Source organism: Panthera leo, chromosome B1 (assembly GCF_018350215.1).
Source record: "Panthera leo isolate Ple1 chromosome B1, P.leo_Ple1_pat1.1, whole genome shotgun sequence".
NCBI lineage: Eukaryota > Metazoa > Chordata > Mammalia > Carnivora > Felidae > Panthera > Panthera leo.
This window is the reverse complement of record NC_056682.1, coordinates 28,020,077-28,039,770: the sequence shown is the minus strand read 5'-3', so window position 1 is coordinate 28,039,770 and position 19,694 is coordinate 28,020,077. Positions and strand designations below refer to the sequence as shown.

Genomic DNA, 19,694 nt, shown 5'->3' with positions numbered 1-19,694 from the left:
TAACCTATGTAAAGTATGCCAGCTTGGGAATGTTTAGTATCAGTCACCATGCTTGGAAGGCTGATGCAGAAACAGTTCTCAAGGCAAAGAATTCCAGTGCCCTGTGTTGCATAGTTATAAGCAGCTTAAATGGAGAGGGGTAGATGATCACTGGTAGTTTTATCTTTTCTTTGTAGAAATACAAGTGATGGTATCATAGATAACTGGAAAATAGCAGATACTTTAAAAATGAAAAACATATGCCAAATGTAGATTGTACTTAAGCCTCCAAAAGAATCTAAGTCAGTGCAGATCTCCACATCTGTAAATGAGTAACACTACAACAGTAACCTTTCTCAAAAGTTTACGTATTAAGAAAATGAGAAAACCTACCAACACCTCAGCCTGGAATTCTCCATGAGAATAATTCTTCCCTGTAAGCCCTGGAATTTACAACAATAAGGTCTGTTTGGGGTAAACGATACTACACCCCTTAATTCATAATTAAGATACAGTGTTCCAACACATTTACTACATGAACAAAGCCCTTTCACACAGGGATCAGAGGAGCAGCTTGAACCTTCTCTCTGCTGTTCCACTAAGTTATCTGGTGCTGTGAACCATGTCTCTACCCTTAGCACACCAGTACCCACCAAATACATCAGCAGGCCTTTCTAAAAATATAGCTAAAAATATAAAGCCCCAAAATAGTGATGTAACAAACAATGTTCTTTGAAAAGATGTGTCTGTCATTTTCAAGTGTTCTGAAAACTAAACCACAAAACCATTTTCAACAAAGTGTGTGTTTCTAATTATTAGTGGGAAGATTTATATTCCTGGAAAAAAAACAATGGTACGCCTGGAAAAGAAGTTCACTGCAACAAGTCAGCAAGAATTTGTAAAAGCAAAATAATTTTGATAAGACATAACTACTTCGTTAACAATAGAAATCCAGGATCCTGCTGTACAAATCGTGATCTAATGAGCGGTCACTTTAAAGCTAGGTGAGGGAGCATTCCAAAACAGGGGCAAGGCCCCACATTTCTTCACATGGGCCCCGCTATCTAATGCGGCAATGATTACAAATCCCCTATTAGTCAAGAGGCAGAAGTCACTAGCTATTACTGGGTCATCCCTTCAGACTTAGAAAAATGAGAACAGTTAACACAGTAATTCAAATCTTTATTTATAAACCCGCTTTTACTTACGGAGACCTAGATCATACAAATTGTTTCTCCCCCTTTCCTCATTCTCTTTCTGCATTTTGCTGGTGGTGGTTTTTCAAGAGCCCAGATTAAAGGTGAATGTCACACTGCGTGTAATTCTGCCTAACCTGATCCCTTCTTGCCTCTTGGAGGTATGAAGCCACACTATCCCAAAGAGCCACCCCAGGCCCTACTCTTAAACCGCTCTGGCACTCAGAGCAGGTACCGCCTGGCACCTGGGACACTTGGGAGGGCAAGCAGGCAAGGGATCTTCTGCTTCCGCCCCTCCCCCATGAGGATGGCTAAAGCAGAGATTCATTTCCTAGCTCAGGTTTTCTGCATAACCCCTCCTCAAAACACAAAGACTCAGGATGGGCCTTAAAAAGTCCTTTTGTTTAGAGAGGGTCATTTCCTGCCGTTAGCTCACACCCAGAAACTCCCACCCATTTCTCAAGGGGAAGCATTGACTTTCTCAGTAAAAAACAACAACAAAGCAAAACAAAATTTCAGGCTTAAAACCACCTCCCCCCTCCCCAACCCCGATGGAACTGGGCTAGCAAGCCCCCAACAACAGCATTCTATACCAGGATTCAGAAGCGGAAGGGGAACGAAGCAGAAACACTGGAGTGGAGTTACGATTCTTCTCAGGCACGGCAGGCGTTATCTGTCCTATCCCCACAATTTGTCTGAGGAAAGGAGTTTAAATGTCTACGCAAGCAGCTTAAAGACTTGTCCTAGGTCCCTCAGCAAATAAAAAAAATTTTTTAATTAAAAAAAAAAAAGTATTCGATTTGGTCAAGAACTAGTAAGAGTATTTATATACCATTGTCTCTAAGACCAATAGACCATAGATGATGGTTAAATTTAATAAAGTTTTTCAAGGTCAAGCATTAGGACACAAATGCCATAAATGGGGATAAATCCAACGGCCTGTATTTTCATCAGTGCATTAGTATGCTCAATTAACAGGCGGTCTGATGACCAAAGTAATGATGGCTTACATTTTTTTCTTCCTAAAATGTCATCTGTTCTGCTTTACGGTGAATAAAAAACAGTTTTGAGTCCATAAGGCTGCCAAGTAGTAGAAATTGTGTTTCCAAGTTGCCTCCTCCATACAGGTTCACAAAGCCCAGATTAGGCTGTCCCTCATGGCAACCCATACAGGTGCTTAAAGGCTGGATTCGTCCAGCTAAAGCCTGTGTTATCCTGAGCTATGCCCTTTGTAGGCAAAAGGAGGAAAGCATATTGAGCTTGGGGCTAGACTAAATCAAAGGACCGAGTGCTAAGTCTATCTCCAGATCAATTCCACCTGGGTTATTAACAGTAACCCTTAACAACCCCACAGACAACTGCGGAACGGGAATCCAATTCATCCTGCCCTACTTTTACTTATCACCCCATGTGAGGCCCACATCTCACTCCTGGGTCTATGGAATTAGGTGCTAGGTTTCCATTCTAACTGGACAAAGGCAAGGATTCCTTTATGTGTGCAAAACTGCTACGTAGTACCCCCCACCAAGGACCTAATCACTTACCATCTAAAATTTCTGGCTTAGAAACTAATATAAGACTGTTAACTAGCTGGAATTAAAATAAAAACTTTATAAATTTCTGGCTTAAAAGCAGGTGCTGACTTTCTGATATAATTAAGTGGGGATAGGCATCCAGAAATGATCCTGAAGGTAGTAATAATTAAAATGTAATTCAAAACTGCTGGAAAACATTTAGGACTACGTGATACATTGCACAGGCCTCAAGTTTGACTGGTTCATTCGTATTCCAGTCATTTAACAAATTTATTGGGCAGTTCCAGGCATTGTCATAGACATTGAGAGTTACAGCCTTAACAAGACAGAGCTCCCTGCTGCCTAGGAGTAACATTCCAGGGGTAGAAGACAAGTACATAAGGTAGTAACAGTGAATAAAAACTAGCTGGAAAATAAAAGAGGGATAGGATAGTGATTGGGAATGTGGGTACTTTAAACTTAGAGATCAAAAGACTTCTCTGGGTAACATCTGAACTGAGATCTCCATGAATGACAAGGATGCTGCTGCCTCATAAATATCTGAATGTAGGGATTTTTCAGGCAGACAGGATAGCACGCACAAAGGCCCTGAGGCAGGAACAAGTTTGGCAAGTAGGAGATACCTAAATAAGGCCCAAGCAGCTGAAGCATAATGAATGAGTCTGTGATTCCTGGTAGATGAGGTCAGAAACCAGCAGGGCCCAGATCACATGAACCTCGTGCACCACTGGAAAAATTTTAAGCTCTTACCCACTGGCAGTAAAACTTCAGACAAATTACTTAATCTCTCAAGAGCCTCAGTTTCTTATTCCTAAACCATGGGATGATAACACCTCATTTGGTTTGTTCAAGTACAGCATTTAAAAACAGTAGACACGACTCCGTAAATGCTTAATGTGCAAAAAATCCATTCAGGCTTTTACAAGTTTGATTATCTTTGGATATGCACCTGATCAACTCGCCAATTTTCTTACACCTATTAAGACAGAAAAGGAAATTTTTGCAACAAAAATGATCTCCATGTTCGTTAGCTCTAACAGTTCCTTTGCTCATCACTGGGAAAGGGCTAGGAGGCTCTGGAAGAGAAAGAATGGGGCTTAGAGTGGAGGGGGGAAAGACGGAATCAGACCAGTGACTTGGCCTGGTAAGCGGCCTACCGGACTCCAGCACTTCAGGTATTCCCTTCTGCTGATAAGCAAGGCCCTGAGGAGAAGTTAATTACCAACGTTTTCAGTCTCCAGTCACCCAGCATCCCTGAGCAGGCACAGGACGGAAGTGTGCACGCGTGCGCGTCAAAGAGTGAGAGAGACAGAGACCCCTTATCCAGCCCCCAAACACATCCTGTTGGCTTAGAGGGATACAGTGTTTAAAAACAGATGCCTCTTTGGAAACTCACACATTTTTAAGTCCTGTAAATCACACATGCTGGGTAAAGTAATTACACTTCTGTAGCACTTCCCCTCTGCGCACAATGGAACTTCTGGTACTTCTGTAATAAGGTAGCACTTTCTGTGCTGTGCCTTCTCCCAGGAGGCCTCCACTGCCCATCCTATAGGTGGGCAGAAGAGAAATTCTCACAAAACAGAATCCTGTGGATTCAAGCAAAGCCATTTTTTTTTTTTTTTAATCTCTAGGCTTTCTCTTAGGATAATGTTGGCCACCTACCTGCAGACCTAAGGAGTCAGGAAGAGCAGGGGAACATCATTTAAAAATCGACTCAGGAGAAACAAAGGAGTTGAGGGTACAAACTGGTCTCTTACTTGCATGGATGGGTGAGATGTACCTCAATTTTCAGACTCCCAGATTTCTCATACCTTTGCAAAATCGCAGGGGCCCACAGGACTGAGGTAGGCTGCTTCAGCATTCCTTCTGCATTTTAAATTTGTGTAACAATACTGTATTACACCCTGGAATTTGGAACTATCTTCCTGGTGTGACTGGCATTTATTACGGCTATTTCCTTGTTTCCTCCAGCATTCTACATTAACGTGCATCATAATGGGTGCAGCAGGGTTAAAACTTATGGGAAATACAAACGCAGGTGGTTGTTTTTCTTAAAATTCCCAGACCACCTTTCTTTCTCCAAGGGTGGACACTTTCTTCAAGTGAGCAGCAAGGGCAGCAGACTTTTAGGAAAGCACTAAATGAATCAGTAGAAAATATGACCCAGAGAAGAGGGGAGTTCAAGGATCTGCCAAAAGGCGCATCTTACTCCCTACCCAAATAAATTCCCCCCTTCGCCAAAAAAAAAAAAAAAAAAAAAAACTTGAGGAAATTTTTTCTTACAAAAACACAAGCATCTTTATCAGTCCCAAACCCATCTACAAATCTTAGGGTAGCTTGATTTTCCCCTCTAGTCAAGGCACAGGGTTGGAAAAAGAAAAGTTGGAGGAGTCAAAGTCCCGGAATTAATGCAAACTGTAGAGGAAAACGATTTCCAGAGACAGTTGATGAAAGCCAAAACAACAACAAAAAAGTGTATGGGAAATACTGTATATGCCTAGGTTTTTCTAAGCTCCCTTCCCACACTCAGGTTTTCGAATGGATAAGCACACTGAACACTATTATGTTATAACCTAGGCAGATACAGAATGCACTTTTATGTCCCTAAAAGTGCTTTAAAATATTTTGCTTCACTTTTTCCTGCAAATTTCCAGCTCCCCTCCCTCCAAATTTTTTTGTTTTGTTTTTATATACCTTTGAGTGTTAAGTCAACTTTCTCTGTTGTTGCCCACCCTTACGAGGTTCCCCAGGAACCAGAGTCCCCCACCTCTCCAATTTTCCAGGCGCTCATTCTCATCACCCACCTTTTCAATTACCGGCCACGTACTCGAACTGTTCTGAAAATTGTCGAGAACAGACCTCTCCTCTGCATCTCAAACCCATGTTCACCTCCTCGTGGCCTTTTCTTCCTTCTCCCCACCTGTCAACCCCTCAATCTGCTGTTTCAACAAATACAACCACCATTTAGCTGGGGGTCCAAGGTGGTCCAAAAGAGAAACTCAAGAGGCTTCCCGAATGAAACTCCCAGTCTTCCCTCTGCTGACAGTTAACTGAGGCCTCTGAACACCTCGGGCTGAATCACCACTGTCAGCCACCAACTCGAGACTAGGACTCTTGCAGTACCAGCCTCTTCCCAACCCTGTTGCAGCTGGTTTGCCACTGTGAAGTCCCAGAATGCCAGGTCCCCGCTACGCCGCAGGGCAACTCCAATCACAGAGTGGATTCGATGTCCTGGCCTGGAAGGCCAGCTCCTCCACCTTCTCTCCCACCAAAGCCTCCCCTGCCTCCAGCTTCATCCTTAACTTCCATTCCTCTCCCTGCCATGCCTTGTTTGCTCCCCCCAAAAGTTCTTTTAAGCCTCTGTGTCTTCATACAGGCCAATCTCCGCCCCCCCCCCCACAGTCTCAACCCCTTCCTCATGTGGCAAATTCTTGAGAATCTGAGCTTCAAATGTCACCTCTCTGACACAACCCCTCCACCCTCTTTTCCTTGCAGTGTTGACTGTGTTCCCAACTCTCACTCCATGTGAACCCCATGCTTCGTTCTACCTGTTGACACAGGGTCACCATTTCCACCACACCCTGGAGCAGCAGAAACCAGCTCTCCTAGCCCCTGGCACCCTCAGAACCTGCACTTAGAGTCCCCTCCCCATAAAAAGACCTTCACCACCATCATACCACCTCCCCCAGCTCACCAGGAGGGTAAAATAATGTAGTGTGTGTATAAAGTGGCCAGTACCTGGTAAATAATGCAGAAGTCAGCAATTATGATTTCCTGCGTGAATACATTAAAAAGATTTCTGAGAATTTCAAAAAATCAAATATTCCAGTATATTTGTATCAGCAAAAAAAAAAAAAAAAAAAAAAAAAAAAAAAAAAGGACAAACCAGGCAACTTCACTGTGATTAGCTCAAACCTGCAACCTTCCGCCAGGATGCAGTCTTGCCCTATCCCAATGCACTGACGGGGTTTCAAATATTCTCCCAGTACTCTCTGAAGACAGGGATGTAAGTGCAAGGAGTCGTTACCCAAGTTATCCCCACATATCTCACCAACTCATCCCCATCAAGGGATGACATCCTCCTCTCAACAGCATCAATTTAAATACCTGCTCCTAGCTGGCCTCAAGCCCACTGAGCCATGCAGCCACTTTTGCTCTAGCTATTATTAAGGTTCATTCCCCTCATTCCTTCTTAAGTTTTTTCTTTGACCAAAGCAAGCACTGTTCAAGAGGAACATTTGCATTCCCTTTCCCCTTCCCCCAGGCAGACACTAAGGTGCCAAATGAAACTGAACACAAACATTCCAAAGTGGCTGTCACACAGAGCAGGCTTGTTTGGGAACACAGGGAGCTCCGTGCTCTTGCACCTAACCAAAGCTTCCAGAAGTCTGCGTCCAAAAGGTCAACTTGAGTTTCACCGCACAAACCAAATGCTAATGGTGAAAACCCAAACGCACCCCAGAATGAGCAGGCCCGCGGAGGCTGTCACATGTACCAGGCACGCTCACCTGTGCACTCCAGTGGAGGCTGTGGACGGCAGGTGGAGAGAGGTAATTTGCCAGCTGCTCCATCCACAGCTTCCCTAAATCCCCAGTAGGCAACGGACCTCAGTATTAAAGGTGTGGCTGCTTATTAACAGCTCACCTATACACAGTTATCATCACCAGCCCTACCAATGAGGATATTTCACGTTTGTAAACTATGTGTTTATAAAGAATCATATATGCATATACGTGTCAGTATGGTGTGTGGTATTTACTGGTACTGGGGTATGATCTTTTGGTAGGTGCTGAGTGCTGGGAATTCTGTGATAAGATGGCATCGATCTTTTTAAAAAAATTACATGAAAACAGGTAATGATCCAGGAGTTAAATGAAGAGAACAAAGTAACTCCTACTGGAATTCTGAGAAAACCATTTCTTTGGAATGGAACATTCAGGTGATGGTAGCCTGCACAATGTAGGCTGAAACTTGGCTCCTGCCTTGAAAGCAGCTCAGGCTAGATCAAGAGGGAAAAGATGGCTGAAGCAAATAGTTTATGGAGTACAGGGGTACACTTGGGCAATCCTGAATGTCAAGTTTGGACTCTGCTATATAGAGAACAGATCAGTGCCGAAGGACCCATCAGAGGACTGAGCAGTACAGAAGGACAGATTAAGACAGCATGTTAGAACAAGGAGAGCAGCTAAACATCACTAAAATGAGCCAGGATAAAAGGAATGAGGGAGATAAATACTACAAAGAAAGGCTACAAGGAAAAGAAGAGTCTGGGTTCCTGCAGCAAGGCTTGCGAGCAAAACAAAACGGTTTTGTGACACCTACAGATATGACAAAAAAATTTAACGAAATAGTCAATGAAAAAGACATTTGTTTTTTGTTGTTTTGTTGCAATTTCATTCACATGTTCATTTTAGAAAATCTAGAAAGCACAGAAAAGCACTGGCAAGTAAATAAAAATTATCTGCGATCCACCAGATAATTTTTATTGTATTCTGTTTTTTAGCTATTCAGGGTTTGGGGGGGGGGGGGTGGTTTATTTAAGAATTAGCATCACATACGGCGCCCTGGGTAGCTCAGTTGGTTAAGCATCGGGATCTCAGGGTTTCGAGTTCCAGCCTAGCATTGGGCTCCGCGTTGGGCATGAAGCCTACTTAAAACAAAAAAAAAAAAATTAAAATGTAGTCAGAAGCTGGAAGAAAAAGTCAGTTTCTCCCATACTGCCTTCAGAGGGAGTGTGGCAATGCGGACAAACTAATTCCACATTTCTGGCCACTAGAACTGTAAGAATGCACTTGTTGCTTTGAGCCACCAAATAAATAAATAAATAAATAAATAAATAAATAAATAAATCTGCATATACATATATATTCTGTAAAAACATTGCTTTTCATGGCTACCTAATATTCTCTTTCAGAAATTATACCGTGACTTAATTAGCAATCTCCTTGGATAAGACATAGAAGAATCTTTAAGAATGTTCCCTACCAGAAGTAACAAATTGATGAACATATTTTGACATGGAACACCAAAGTCCTCCAGAAAGCTGCATGGGTTTGTATCACTGCTGCAAATCCGCACGTGCCCACTTACTGCACCATCACCAACACTGAACACTGTCCTCGAGCACAAATTACCCTGAGCCTATGAAAATAATCTCTCTACCCTATCAAATCTCTACCCTATCAAATGATCCATCCAACAAACAAATGCCATGGAAACAAAGACTGCACAAGAGCACGAGGGTGTAGGAGGGAAATTTTAAGACCATTTCTGGAAAAATAGTAATTCAGAAGTGCATGCCATATTTGCTATGTTCACGGAACACTTTACTAGGAAATCTTCACGTTTTCATTTAAAACACTATCACCAAACTCTATTCCAGGGCTGCATTAGATCTGATTTGAAGTAACAGACTCCAAACGTGGATAAACTGTATAAAACCATTTGGCACTTTGTCCAAGTCATAATGTAGATTAATCTTAACACCCGATTGAAAACCTGAGGTTGCCACACACTGATATGATACCCTTTCTGTGTGCCAATTAGAGGAACAAGTTTTCCTTCATGACCCCAATATTTGGGCAAGATTACTAAGCACTTTCTTTTTAAGTAATTTCTATACTCAACGTGGGGCTTGAACTCACGACCCCGTGATCAAGGGTTCCAAGCTCTTCTGACTGAGCCAGTCAGGAGCTCCACTAAGCACTTTAAAAGGAAAGAGGTAAAGATTTGTATTCGCTTGTAAAGAACCAACTTTACAGGATTCTTGCCCAACATCTGCCAAACATCTTTTCAGTCATTTATCCAACAACGCCAAGTTTTTGCTTTTCTAGTTTTAAGTACAAGTTCAGATCAATTTAAGGAAAAATTGCTCTTTGACACTAGGGCCTCAACATAATAAAACACCTTTTAGAAAGGATTTGTGATCAGTCTGAAAAATACTACATGACTTGGATAAAAGTAAAAATAAAACCAAATTACAGATTTATCTGATTTCAAAAACAAAAACAAAACCTATTTTGAAAGTGATCAAAAATTTCTATTTACTACCAGAAAAAGTCTTGATACATAAAAACTCAAGACAAATAATTGAGTCTATTATATATACATTAACTTTAATAAAGTCTAGTCCAGTATAAACCGCCAAAGGTGTTTAAAGACAATATTACCTAGTCCAAAATTACATGCAAATTCTAGGAATTATTTTACTAACTGAAAAATGATATAAGAAATTACCTAACGCCCTATACATAAGCCTTACAAATCTCAGATCCCAGTAAGATTTTGACAACTGGCTTTTCTTTAATGGGACATCTTGCAGAGAAATACACATGTATAGCACACTATAATCCAGAAAGCCAGATGTATTATCTCTGTCACAGCTAGCCAAAGTTGAAAAAGAATTTTTCCTCAAAGCTTTAAATACTATCCAAAGCAGAAGTCTATGTCCTGTCCAAGTTCTCAAACTTCTAACCCAAAAAGCTGCAAAAATTCTCCTAAATCCTGGACCGTTCAGTCTACACAGTCGGAACCAAATAAGTGTTTCGGCGTCACTTATTTCAGAGTAAGCTTCAAAAGCTCTCAAACAGGGCTAACGTGTACTGGGAGAGAAGAGGAACGCATTTAAAAAAATAGAAAAAAAAACCCTTGGATTCTCTAAAGTGGTAGAGAAAGCCTAAATTACCCTTATGTTCTAGGAAATAAACTATTTTCTCTTAATGATGATTGGACTTGGCTTTTCCAAGCCATCTCAATGGCCACCAGAAACAACAAAACACATTTTTCCCCTCTCTTGTCATTATGTGTATATACATTTTATATGTGTGTGTTCTGTTTATGAGACTCCTCAGCCAAGGCTTTTAAATGTGTTGGAGAACAAATTGCTGATCGCTGGGTGGGCAGGGAAAGGGTCCAGTGCGGTGGTTTTGTATAATGCTGAGCACATTAATGGGACTCACCAAATACCATATTTATTTTACTTGTGGTTTTCAGGGTTAGAAAGAAAGAAAGAAAAAAAAAGAGGTTAGAGTTTATCAAAAACAAAACAAACTCAAAACAGGGAATTAGGGCAAAATTACCTGGATCATTCAAGGCCTATTTACTTTCTTTTCCTGAATTTTTAACATTATAAACCTTCTCTCTTCATGGCGTATCTGTCTTTACACTCCACCTCTTCTACGAGTTGGGTTCTGAAATCTTCCTAACTGTCCACTTAGTTTTAAAACAACTGTCCTGCGAAAACTTACACGTCATCAAGCCACATGCCATTCCCACCTGAAAAGGGACATTGTCAGGGCAACAGAACAGGTAAGAGGCAGTAACTGCACTAAGTTCACCTGTGGTTCTGTACTTGCACACCTCACACATTAAGGCGCCCCAGGAACAGGGCCGACACCTCAGTCCTGGTGGCAGTGAGGCCGAGATGGGTTAAGTAAAAGAAATTTGACATTTCTCTCAATTTTATCAAGTACGTTATGGTTTTGGAACATATAAACCTCTTTTTTTGCTACCCACCAGAAGCCAAAAAGCCTTTGGTTTGCCTGGTTAACCTTTCCATTTGGCAAGTGTTCTCAATGGGGTGAACAGAGAAAGATGGTTCCACACAATACATCCGTACCCTTAGAAATAAACAGATTGCCCATCTAAGTGAAATAGAGAAAGGTTTCTGAAGTAATTGGTGTGTTAGGTGAATTAGATACAGCAACTCCTTAGAAGCACACTGGTCATTTTTTAAATTTTATTTCAGTGGTAGGGAAAATAAATGGCAAAGGAGCCCGAAGATTCAAGAAAAAACTGGAACTCAATTCAAGTCTCCATCTCTTTGAAAACGAAGGAGGAAGGTCAGTAGTTGTAAAGAACTAGCATGTAAATAACACTTGCCAAAATAATAGGTTAAAATAAAATGCAATTATCCTCAGGTGTGAAGGCAATTTTCAGCTTACTACAATTCAGGTGGGTTGTCCCCATACAACTGTGCTAAGAGTAAAATCTTGTGTTTCGCATTGATTTGCATGGTCTTCATTTAAAACGTTCCCTTTTCACAAGTGGACAATGAAGGCTTACCCTTACTAAATTAAATCCTCCCCAACATTCGGTTTCACTATCAGAATCTTAGTTGGCACGCAAGACATTATCTCCATAATAATCTCAACCTCCTAATCAGTTTACCATTCTGTAGACTTCATATACTGGGACACAACACTTGTAAGAATGCTTTACAGTTCATGTCTACATGCATACTTTCTTGCATCTACACACACACACAAGTTCTTTTTAGAACGTTTAAGAACTCAGCTATGTGGGATCTTCAAAAGTAGGCGAAAAAAATATTGTTTCTTGGACTCCAGATAAATGGCTTTGTTCCTGCAGGTACGTTAATCGGATACCACAGATACCTAACTACAAAATTCTGAAACCCACAGTTACCGAATTTTGTTTCTACCAAAGGAACGCTCCGCAGCCGCAAGTTTTAATGTTGTTACGGACGCATCACATAAAATTTACGCTCAGAAGTCAAAGTCCTATTAAAACAGCCTCGATGATCGTTTGGTGAATTGTAAAGTTTTAAACTCTTTTATTCTGCTCCCCGCAACCGCATCGCCCCTAAATTTACAAAACCTAATCATCCAGATTTGGGGTCTTTGACTCACCAGAGAAGAATGCAGCTGATGAGTTATCTATTAATTCGAAATGCCTCGGCTGGAAAGATATTTCACCAAGAACTTTTAACACTGAGGGGGGAGGGGGGAGGGGGGGGCGGAGAAGGTAGGGAACAGAAGGTGTCTCTTGACGAGAACTCGCCCCGAGTTCCTTCCTTACACCACACAAACACACCCCACAACTTCCAGCCCGGGTCGCAGAATTAAGACCTGACCCTCCGGGTCCCAGTAAACGGAGGTTACCCAGGAGCCAGCTCTCGATTCCGCTTTTAAAATCCTACGCAAACAAAGCTGAGCATTATACTTACTAAAGTCTCCGAAAAGTCCTTAAAGTTACGCAATTTTTGGAACCCACAAAAACTCGCTCTCCGAAGAGAGCCCCTCTCGGGGCCACAATCTGGGGCTGTGCCTCGGGACAAGGGCAATTCCCAAACCCTCGGCTGCGGCGCCCCGGGGCCGGCCGGCCGCACTCTGGAGAAAGCCCGCGCGTCTGGCGCCCCAGGTCGTACCCCCCGCCGCACCGAGCCCCCTCAGTACCTCTTCCTCCTGAAGGTTGGCCTCGTTCGGGGTGTTCTCCTTCTCGGCTTTGCCGCCGTTGTTCATCTTCCCGGTCCTTCCTCGCCGGGCAGGGCTGGGGCGCGGGGCTGGGCGAGGGCGCGCTCGCCCACTTTTCCCTTCCCCGGGCGCCGGGGCTCCCTCGGGCGGGCGCCGCGGGCTGCGGGGGCTGGAGCCGGGGCACCGGCGGCTCGGACTCCCGCGGCGAGGCGAGACTGCGGCGGCGGGCGACCCAGGAAGTGCGAGGGAGAGACGGGGCAGGGCGAGGCGCGGGCCGACTGGGAAGGGGACGGAGACAATCGGGACCCGGGAGGGAGACCTGGAGAGGGAGGGCGGGCGCAAGGGAAGGAAGGAAGGAAGAAAGGATGGGGCGAGGGCGCGCGTCCCAGGAGGGCGCCCAGAGAGTCGGGGAGGTGGCCGAGTAGGGGCTGGGGGCGGCCGCTGCCCGAGCCTAGCGGGGGCCGGAGGGAGGGGGCGAGGGGTGCCCAGACCGAAGGAGGAGGAGGAGGTGCGGGGCGCGGGCCACGGATGGGACGCTGGGACCCGGAGAGCCGCTGAGTGCGCGCTCCAGGCAGGCTCTGGGAAGTACGGGATCCAAGCAGCTCCCTTTCTCTCTCTTTCCTCCCTCCCCTCTCTCCTCCCTCTCCTCCTCCTCCTCCCCCCTCCTCCCTCCCTAGACGAGGGCTGCCGGGTTTAGCCCAGAGGGACGGGACGCGGGACTGAGAAGCCCCCAGCGGGAGGAGGGGCTGCGCCGGGGGCGGCTGCCCCGCGGCCGGATGGCGCGCGCCGGGGAGGGGCCGCGGGCGGCAGGCGGAAGCGGCCGACCCCAGCCCCCAACTCCGCGGTAGGTCGGAGGGCGAGGGCCGAGGTGGGGGAGGGAAGGAGGCCGGGTCCTCCAGCTCCCTCGCGCCCCCGTGGGCCCCGGTGGCCGGGCCGGGCCGGAGTTGGCGAACTCGCGTGGCGGTGCGCGCCAGCTTGGAGAGGGGCTTCGGGGAGCCAGGCCGGGCCAGCGCGACGCCCGGGAAGTGTGATGGGCTACGGCCGTGGGCTTGCTTCCCGCGGGGATTCGCACCCCTATCCCTAAGCCTGCCCCTCCTTTTCAGTACCGGCTTACACCCATTTCCTGCCTTCCTAGTTGGCAGCTTGAGATGACAGGATGCGAGGGAACGAGCGACGTCCTGGGGCCCCCCGCTCCGGGCCAGCGTTTTCAGGACACAGCTTCAAACCCCCCGCCAACGCCGGGTCCTCCCAAACCTTCCAGCCTCCCCGCACCGGCCGTCGCTCTCCGCGAGGCTTTACGGGCCCCTGCTCAGGCTCCTCTCACCGCCTTTATCAGGCCGTTCTGGAATTATTTACCTGGCTGCCTTGCCTCCCTTACTCTTCTGGAGAGCCTCCCTGCTAGACCACACCGTGCCCTGTTTATCTTTATAATCCCACGGCCATTTAAATACGCTACCTGGTATATAGGAAGCAATCAGTAAATATTTGTTGGCTAAGTGAATGTTCCTCACAGCCCGCCGAACTGGAGGCCAACACAGATGATCTTCAGAGAGGGTCAAAGCAGCTTGAAGAAGGAAGAGGGCTCAGCATTCTGGGAGGTCAGCACAGCACGCCTGTTTATGCACCAACCTCGGAAGGACTGTGGGTTTCTGTTTCCTCACCTGTGAAATGGGAATAGTTCCAGTTACCTGCCAGGGGGTTGCAATCAGAGGACATGACAGGTTGGTACAGCTACAGCACCCAGCATCCATTCCTGCCCAGTTTAAGTCGACAGTACATGGAACCTAACGTTATTAAGGAAATTTCCACTTTTCCGGGGTCATAGAGAGCTTCTCCATTCCTGTATCATAAACACAAATTTTAAACTGCTTATATCAGTAGGTTCTCCCTCACTTCCCATGCCCAGGAATTCTCTCACACAGCATGCTGTTCCTTTCCAGCACAGCACCAATCACAATTTCTAATTATTGGCTTGCTTCACTGTTTATCTCTCTCTGCCCCTCACCCCCCCCCCCAACATTCTTCACCCTATACTGGTTTAAGTGCTGCTAGGAGTGGGGTGGGGCTGGGGGTGAAGATAAGACTCCTGCTTTTAGGGAGTTTAAACTGGTGTCCTAGAGACAAGATACCCAAAACAACTCCAGGGATTCTGGTTGAAATTGTAGAAAGCAAAGAAAAGACTTGTGTTCAGAGCATGGTGACAAAAAAAAAAAAAAAAAAGAGAGAGAGAGAGAGTGGTAATAATTCGATTTACCTATTGGATTTTCCTTGGGTTGGGGGGTAGGGGGAGTCGGAAGATTTTGATAGATTTAATTGCTGTCCTGATATCATGTCTCTCTATGGGAGAAAATGCGTATGTTGGATGAAAATAAACCAAGAATCTCGAAATTGCAGTGGGAGTTCGGAAGAGGCAAGGGCCACAATTAATCTGGAAACTTGGACAGCCCAGTCCATTCCCAATCCCTCCCTCAGTTACATAAGGAACCACGAGGGGGCAATGTCTTCCTGATCAATGGCTGAGTGGTGGTCTTGGCCCCTGTGCCTCCGATACTGCCGGCACTTTGCCCTCCTTGGCCAGTGCCTGTTACTGAATACACTCCACAGAAAGATATTGTCTTGCTGGAGCCTGGCAAAGGCCCAAGAAAAATGACAATTGATCTAGTCATTGATGGTTCCAGTCAGACTCCACTTATGAGTAGGTGGAAGATGTTGTAGGATTCCAGGATGCTGGGAGAACCTCCCCTACCCCCACCCAGGGAAATGTGGCTTAATTCCAAATGTAGAACCTGATTCCTTTGTCTTTAAGCCAAGCCAGCACTTTGTCCATTGTTAACAGTTAAAAACCTCTGGGATAAAAAATGAAAATACGGGCAATGAGAGAATCTTGATTTGTTCATTGTTGTGTTCCCAACATCTGGATAGTGCCTCATGCATAGTAGGCATTCAGTAATTATTTTTGAATGAATGAACACATTAAATCTTATCAGATATTGATTCTCAGGCATGAATGACATCATCAGATCCTTCCAAGACCCTGCAGAAGGGTCTGAATTAGTGGAGGCATCTCAGCATGGAGAGCCCCCACGAGGGCACTAGCAGAGTCATGGTAGTGATCATTAGTCGTTATTTTGCAGGGGGAGACCCTAGGTAGAGAACATTTGTGGAGACAACTGATGAGATCTCAAAAATAAAAAATTCCACCACTCAGCTGGTCCACCTAACACATCAGGCAATTAACAATACAGAAGGGAGGCCTAGAACATATCCCAATGGTAAGCATGACATTCAAGGTGTTTTCAGAGAAGTATATGGGGATGGGGGTTATATGCCATGAAAAGAAGGACTCCTGTTTTCTGTCCTTCCCATGAAGAATGGCGTAGACTTACCTGCAAAAACAGTAGGGTCATACAGTACCAACAAAACCCAATGAAAATCTGTAAATAGACTTTGGCTGTTTATAAAACTTAGGGGAAAGGGATCATTCAGGATATAAGTGATCTTTCTGACCTGTTTACTACCTCAAAGAAAGAAAGTTTCAAAACTGAGATCTTAGCAGCACTAGTTTCCAGTCGCCCTACAAGCTACCTATGAGACAACAAAGGGATTTTGTATCCTAGGAAAGTAGGGCTAATGACCACGAAACATCTGCTTTCTCTCCTGCCCACTACTTTACCGCTTTGCTTCTAGCCTGCAAGGTTACAGACTAGATTGAAAGGGAAATATTGTACGCACCTGTAGTTTTATTACTTATCTCTGTTTCTCTGGCAGTGTTCATTCTGAGGCTTGCTTTAAGAAATCCAAACCTATAATTACATCTTAAATGTCTCTGGGAATTGCAGACATTGAAGATCTATTTTGAGGTAGTTTGCATGGCATGGGTTTTGTGCCTGTGTTGGCAGCAGAAAGCTACAGTATCTACCACGTGAATTGTGATTATCTGTTAACACTTCTGCCTCCTCTGCTAGACCCAAAAAGTTCTCGAGGCCAGAGGCTATGTTTTAGAGTTTTGTCATCCTTGACATCTCTCGCCCTCCCCCTCCCCCAACACCTCCAGGCCATCATCATCTTCCCTGATTTTATTTATTAGTTTATAATTGTAGCTTTAAAAACCCCACAACCGTATTTGCCATTCTTCAGCGCACAGTTCAGTAGTGTGGAGTATATATATTCACATTGTTGGGCAACATCCTCTTGATTTTTACCTCCTAAATAGTGGTGAGATTCAATCACTTCCCTCCGATCTTTTGTGGAAGCCCTTGCAGCCACGTGGAGAGGCTCGCGTGGAAGAGAAGTAGGTCCCAGACTCACAGCTCCAGCTGAACGCTCTCCGTGGACAGCTGGTACCAATTGCCAGCCTTTTGAGTGAGTTCTCTTAGAAGTGGATACTCCAGCCCTGGTTGAGCTGCCCCAGCTGATGCCACACGGAAGAGAGATGAGCTGTCTCCGGAGTCATGCCCAAACTGCAAAACTGTTAGCCAAAAAGTAAATGCCGTTGTTTTAAAACACTGAGTTTGAAGGTGGCTTGTTATACAGCAATAGATAACTGAGACATAAGTGCATATCTAGAGGTAACGTCCTGGTGTGTAGAAACTTAGAACATGTGGCAGTGGCTTTGGGACCAGGTGGAGGATGGAAGCTGGAAGAACTTTGAGGAATCTACTAGTGAAGAGCATTACTATGGGGCAGTGAGTATTGTCATAACAGGCTAGAGAGAGGGGGACCCGATTTATCTATTGGAAAAACAATTAGTTGAACAAGATTGCTGGTACATGTAAGATAGAAAAGATACCTAATGAACAAGTGGATCTGGTTAAGGAGATATTTGGATAGATGTTGTAAAGGTTGAAGAATTTTGGGGGGCACCTGGGTGTCTCAGTTGGTTAAGTGTCCGACTTTGGCCCAGGTCATGATCTCAGGTTTGTTGAGTTTGGGCCCCGTGTCGGGTTCTGTGCTGACAGCTCAGAGCCTGGAGCCTGCTTCAGATTCTGTCTCCCTCTCTCTCTGCCCCTCCCCCACTTGCTCTCTGTCTCTCTTTCTCTCAAAAATAAATATTAAAAAACTAGAAAAAAAAAAAGTTGAAGAATTTCTTTCAGATACTTATACTACAAGTGAGATGAGCCAAAAAAAAAAAAAACTGTTCAATTTTTATCCCAATTTAGAGGAAACATAAAGAAGCCAGGACTTCCTGGGTTTGAAATAAAACTGTCGTTCCTAGTTTCTCCAGAGGACAAAACTCTCAAAATAAGAAATGGCCTCGGAGCAAAGGTCAAATCCAGGGTGCGATCATGAAAATACGACCTTTGGGCACCTGGGTGGCTCAGATCATGGTCTCTTGGTTCTTGAGTACAAGCCCCATGTCAGGCTGTGTGCTGACAGCTCGGAGCCTGGAGCCTGCTTCAGATTCTGGGTCTCCCTCTCTCTCTGTCCCTCCCCTGCTCACACTCTGTCTCACTCTCTCAAAAATAAATAAACATTAAAAAAAAAAGCGGGGGTGGGGGGATATGGCCTTAGGTGAAGTTCAAGACAAGGGTACAGCTCAAAGATCCTGTGGTAGGCAGCCTCCACCATGGCCCCCAATGTTCCCTACCTCCTGGTCTTCAAGCCCTTGTGCAGTCCCCTCCCCTTGAGTGTGAGCTTGCTTTTAATGAACAGAGCCTGGTAAAAGTGATGGATATCACTTCTAAGATCAGATTACAGAGAGACCATGGCTCCCTTTTTACACACCCTCTTTGCTCTCTCACTTGCTACCTTTGATGGAAGCCAGCTACTATGATGCCAGTGGCCCTAGAGAGAGGCCCATGTGACAAGGAGCAGTGGAGGCTTCCATCCAAGCACCAGTAAGGAAATGGCACTTTCAATCCAACAATGCACAAGGAACTGAATCCTGCCGCCAACAACCATGTGACAAGCTTGGAAGTGGATCTTCCATAACTGCAGCCTTAAATGACACCTGTTATGGACTGAATGTTTGTACCCCCCCCAAATTCATATAATGAAGCTCTAACCCCCAATGTGATGATATTAGAGCCTTTGGGAGGTAATTAAGTTTAGTTGAGGTCATGAGAATGGAGCCCCCATGATGGGATTAGTGCCCTTATGAGACATCAGAGCTTCTGTTGTCTGCTCTGTGAGGATACAGCGAGAAGGTGGCCATCCCCAAACCGGGAAGAAGCCCTTCACCAAGAACTAGACTGGCTGGCACCGTGATCTTGGACTTGTGAACTTCCAGAACTATGATATTTTGTTATGGTACCCTGAGTTGACTGAAACAAGACCACAGCCCCAGCTGACACTTGGTTGCAGGTTTTGAGAGACCTGAGGCAAAAGACCCCAGCTTAAGCAGAGCCTTGGTGTTCTAATCAACAGAAACTGTGAGGTAATAACAGATTGCTGTTTTAAGCCATTAAGTTTGGGTACCTTGTTATGCAGCAATAGATAAATTGATAACTCAAAGATTTAAGGTGGTACCAATAGATCCTTTCAACTAGATAGCAGGGCTTCTAAAAATCTGGATGGTGTTGCCCACACCAATCTCACACTGGCCCAGTGCAGAGAAGGGCCTCCGTTGGAAAGAAATAGGAGTATGGCTTTTGCCTAAGGGACATGATTATAACTTGAAGTATATGAAACCTATGGCTTTTAAAGGATCTCTCCTAGCTTGCACTGAAAAAGAGACTGTTCATAATGAAAAGAGGCCTCTGGAGCTACAACTTTACAGGCAGGAAGCAGGCTGAGGACGCTACTCATCTGCCATGATGGGTTGTTTT

At 44.9% G+C, this 19,694-nt stretch overlaps 2 protein-coding genes across 3 annotated transcripts in view; one reads left to right on the top strand and one right to left on the bottom strand.

Moving 5' to 3' along the window:
* RBPMS (RNA binding protein, mRNA processing factor) overlaps positions 1–14,401 on the bottom strand; it is a 169,697-nt gene extending 155,296 nt beyond the window's left edge. The window contains exons 1-2 of one of the 2 annotated variants that reach the window (XM_042934449.1): positions 14,384–14,401; positions 12,910–13,246 (exon numbers count right to left, since the gene is read on the bottom strand). In XM_042934449.1, coding sequence (XP_042790383.1) covers positions 12,910–12,975 — 66 coding nt within the window. In that variant the 5' untranslated portion in view covers positions 12,976–13,246; positions 14,384–14,401. Of the gene's footprint in view, positions 1–12,909; positions 13,247–14,383 lie in introns of those variants that run through there. The other variant, XM_042934442.1, reaches the window with a different exon arrangement.
* On the top strand, positions 13,441–14,408 carry LOC122218347 (collagen alpha-1(II) chain-like). The gene is made up of 2 exons (XM_042936660.1): positions 13,441–13,771; positions 14,063–14,408. The coding sequence occupies exons 1-2, from the start codon at positions 13,704–13,706 to the stop codon at positions 14,406–14,408; spliced, it is 414 nt and encodes a 137-aa protein (XP_042792594.1). The 5' UTR covers positions 13,441–13,703.
* The last annotated feature ends 5,286 nt before the right edge of the window (positions 14,409–19,694 follow it).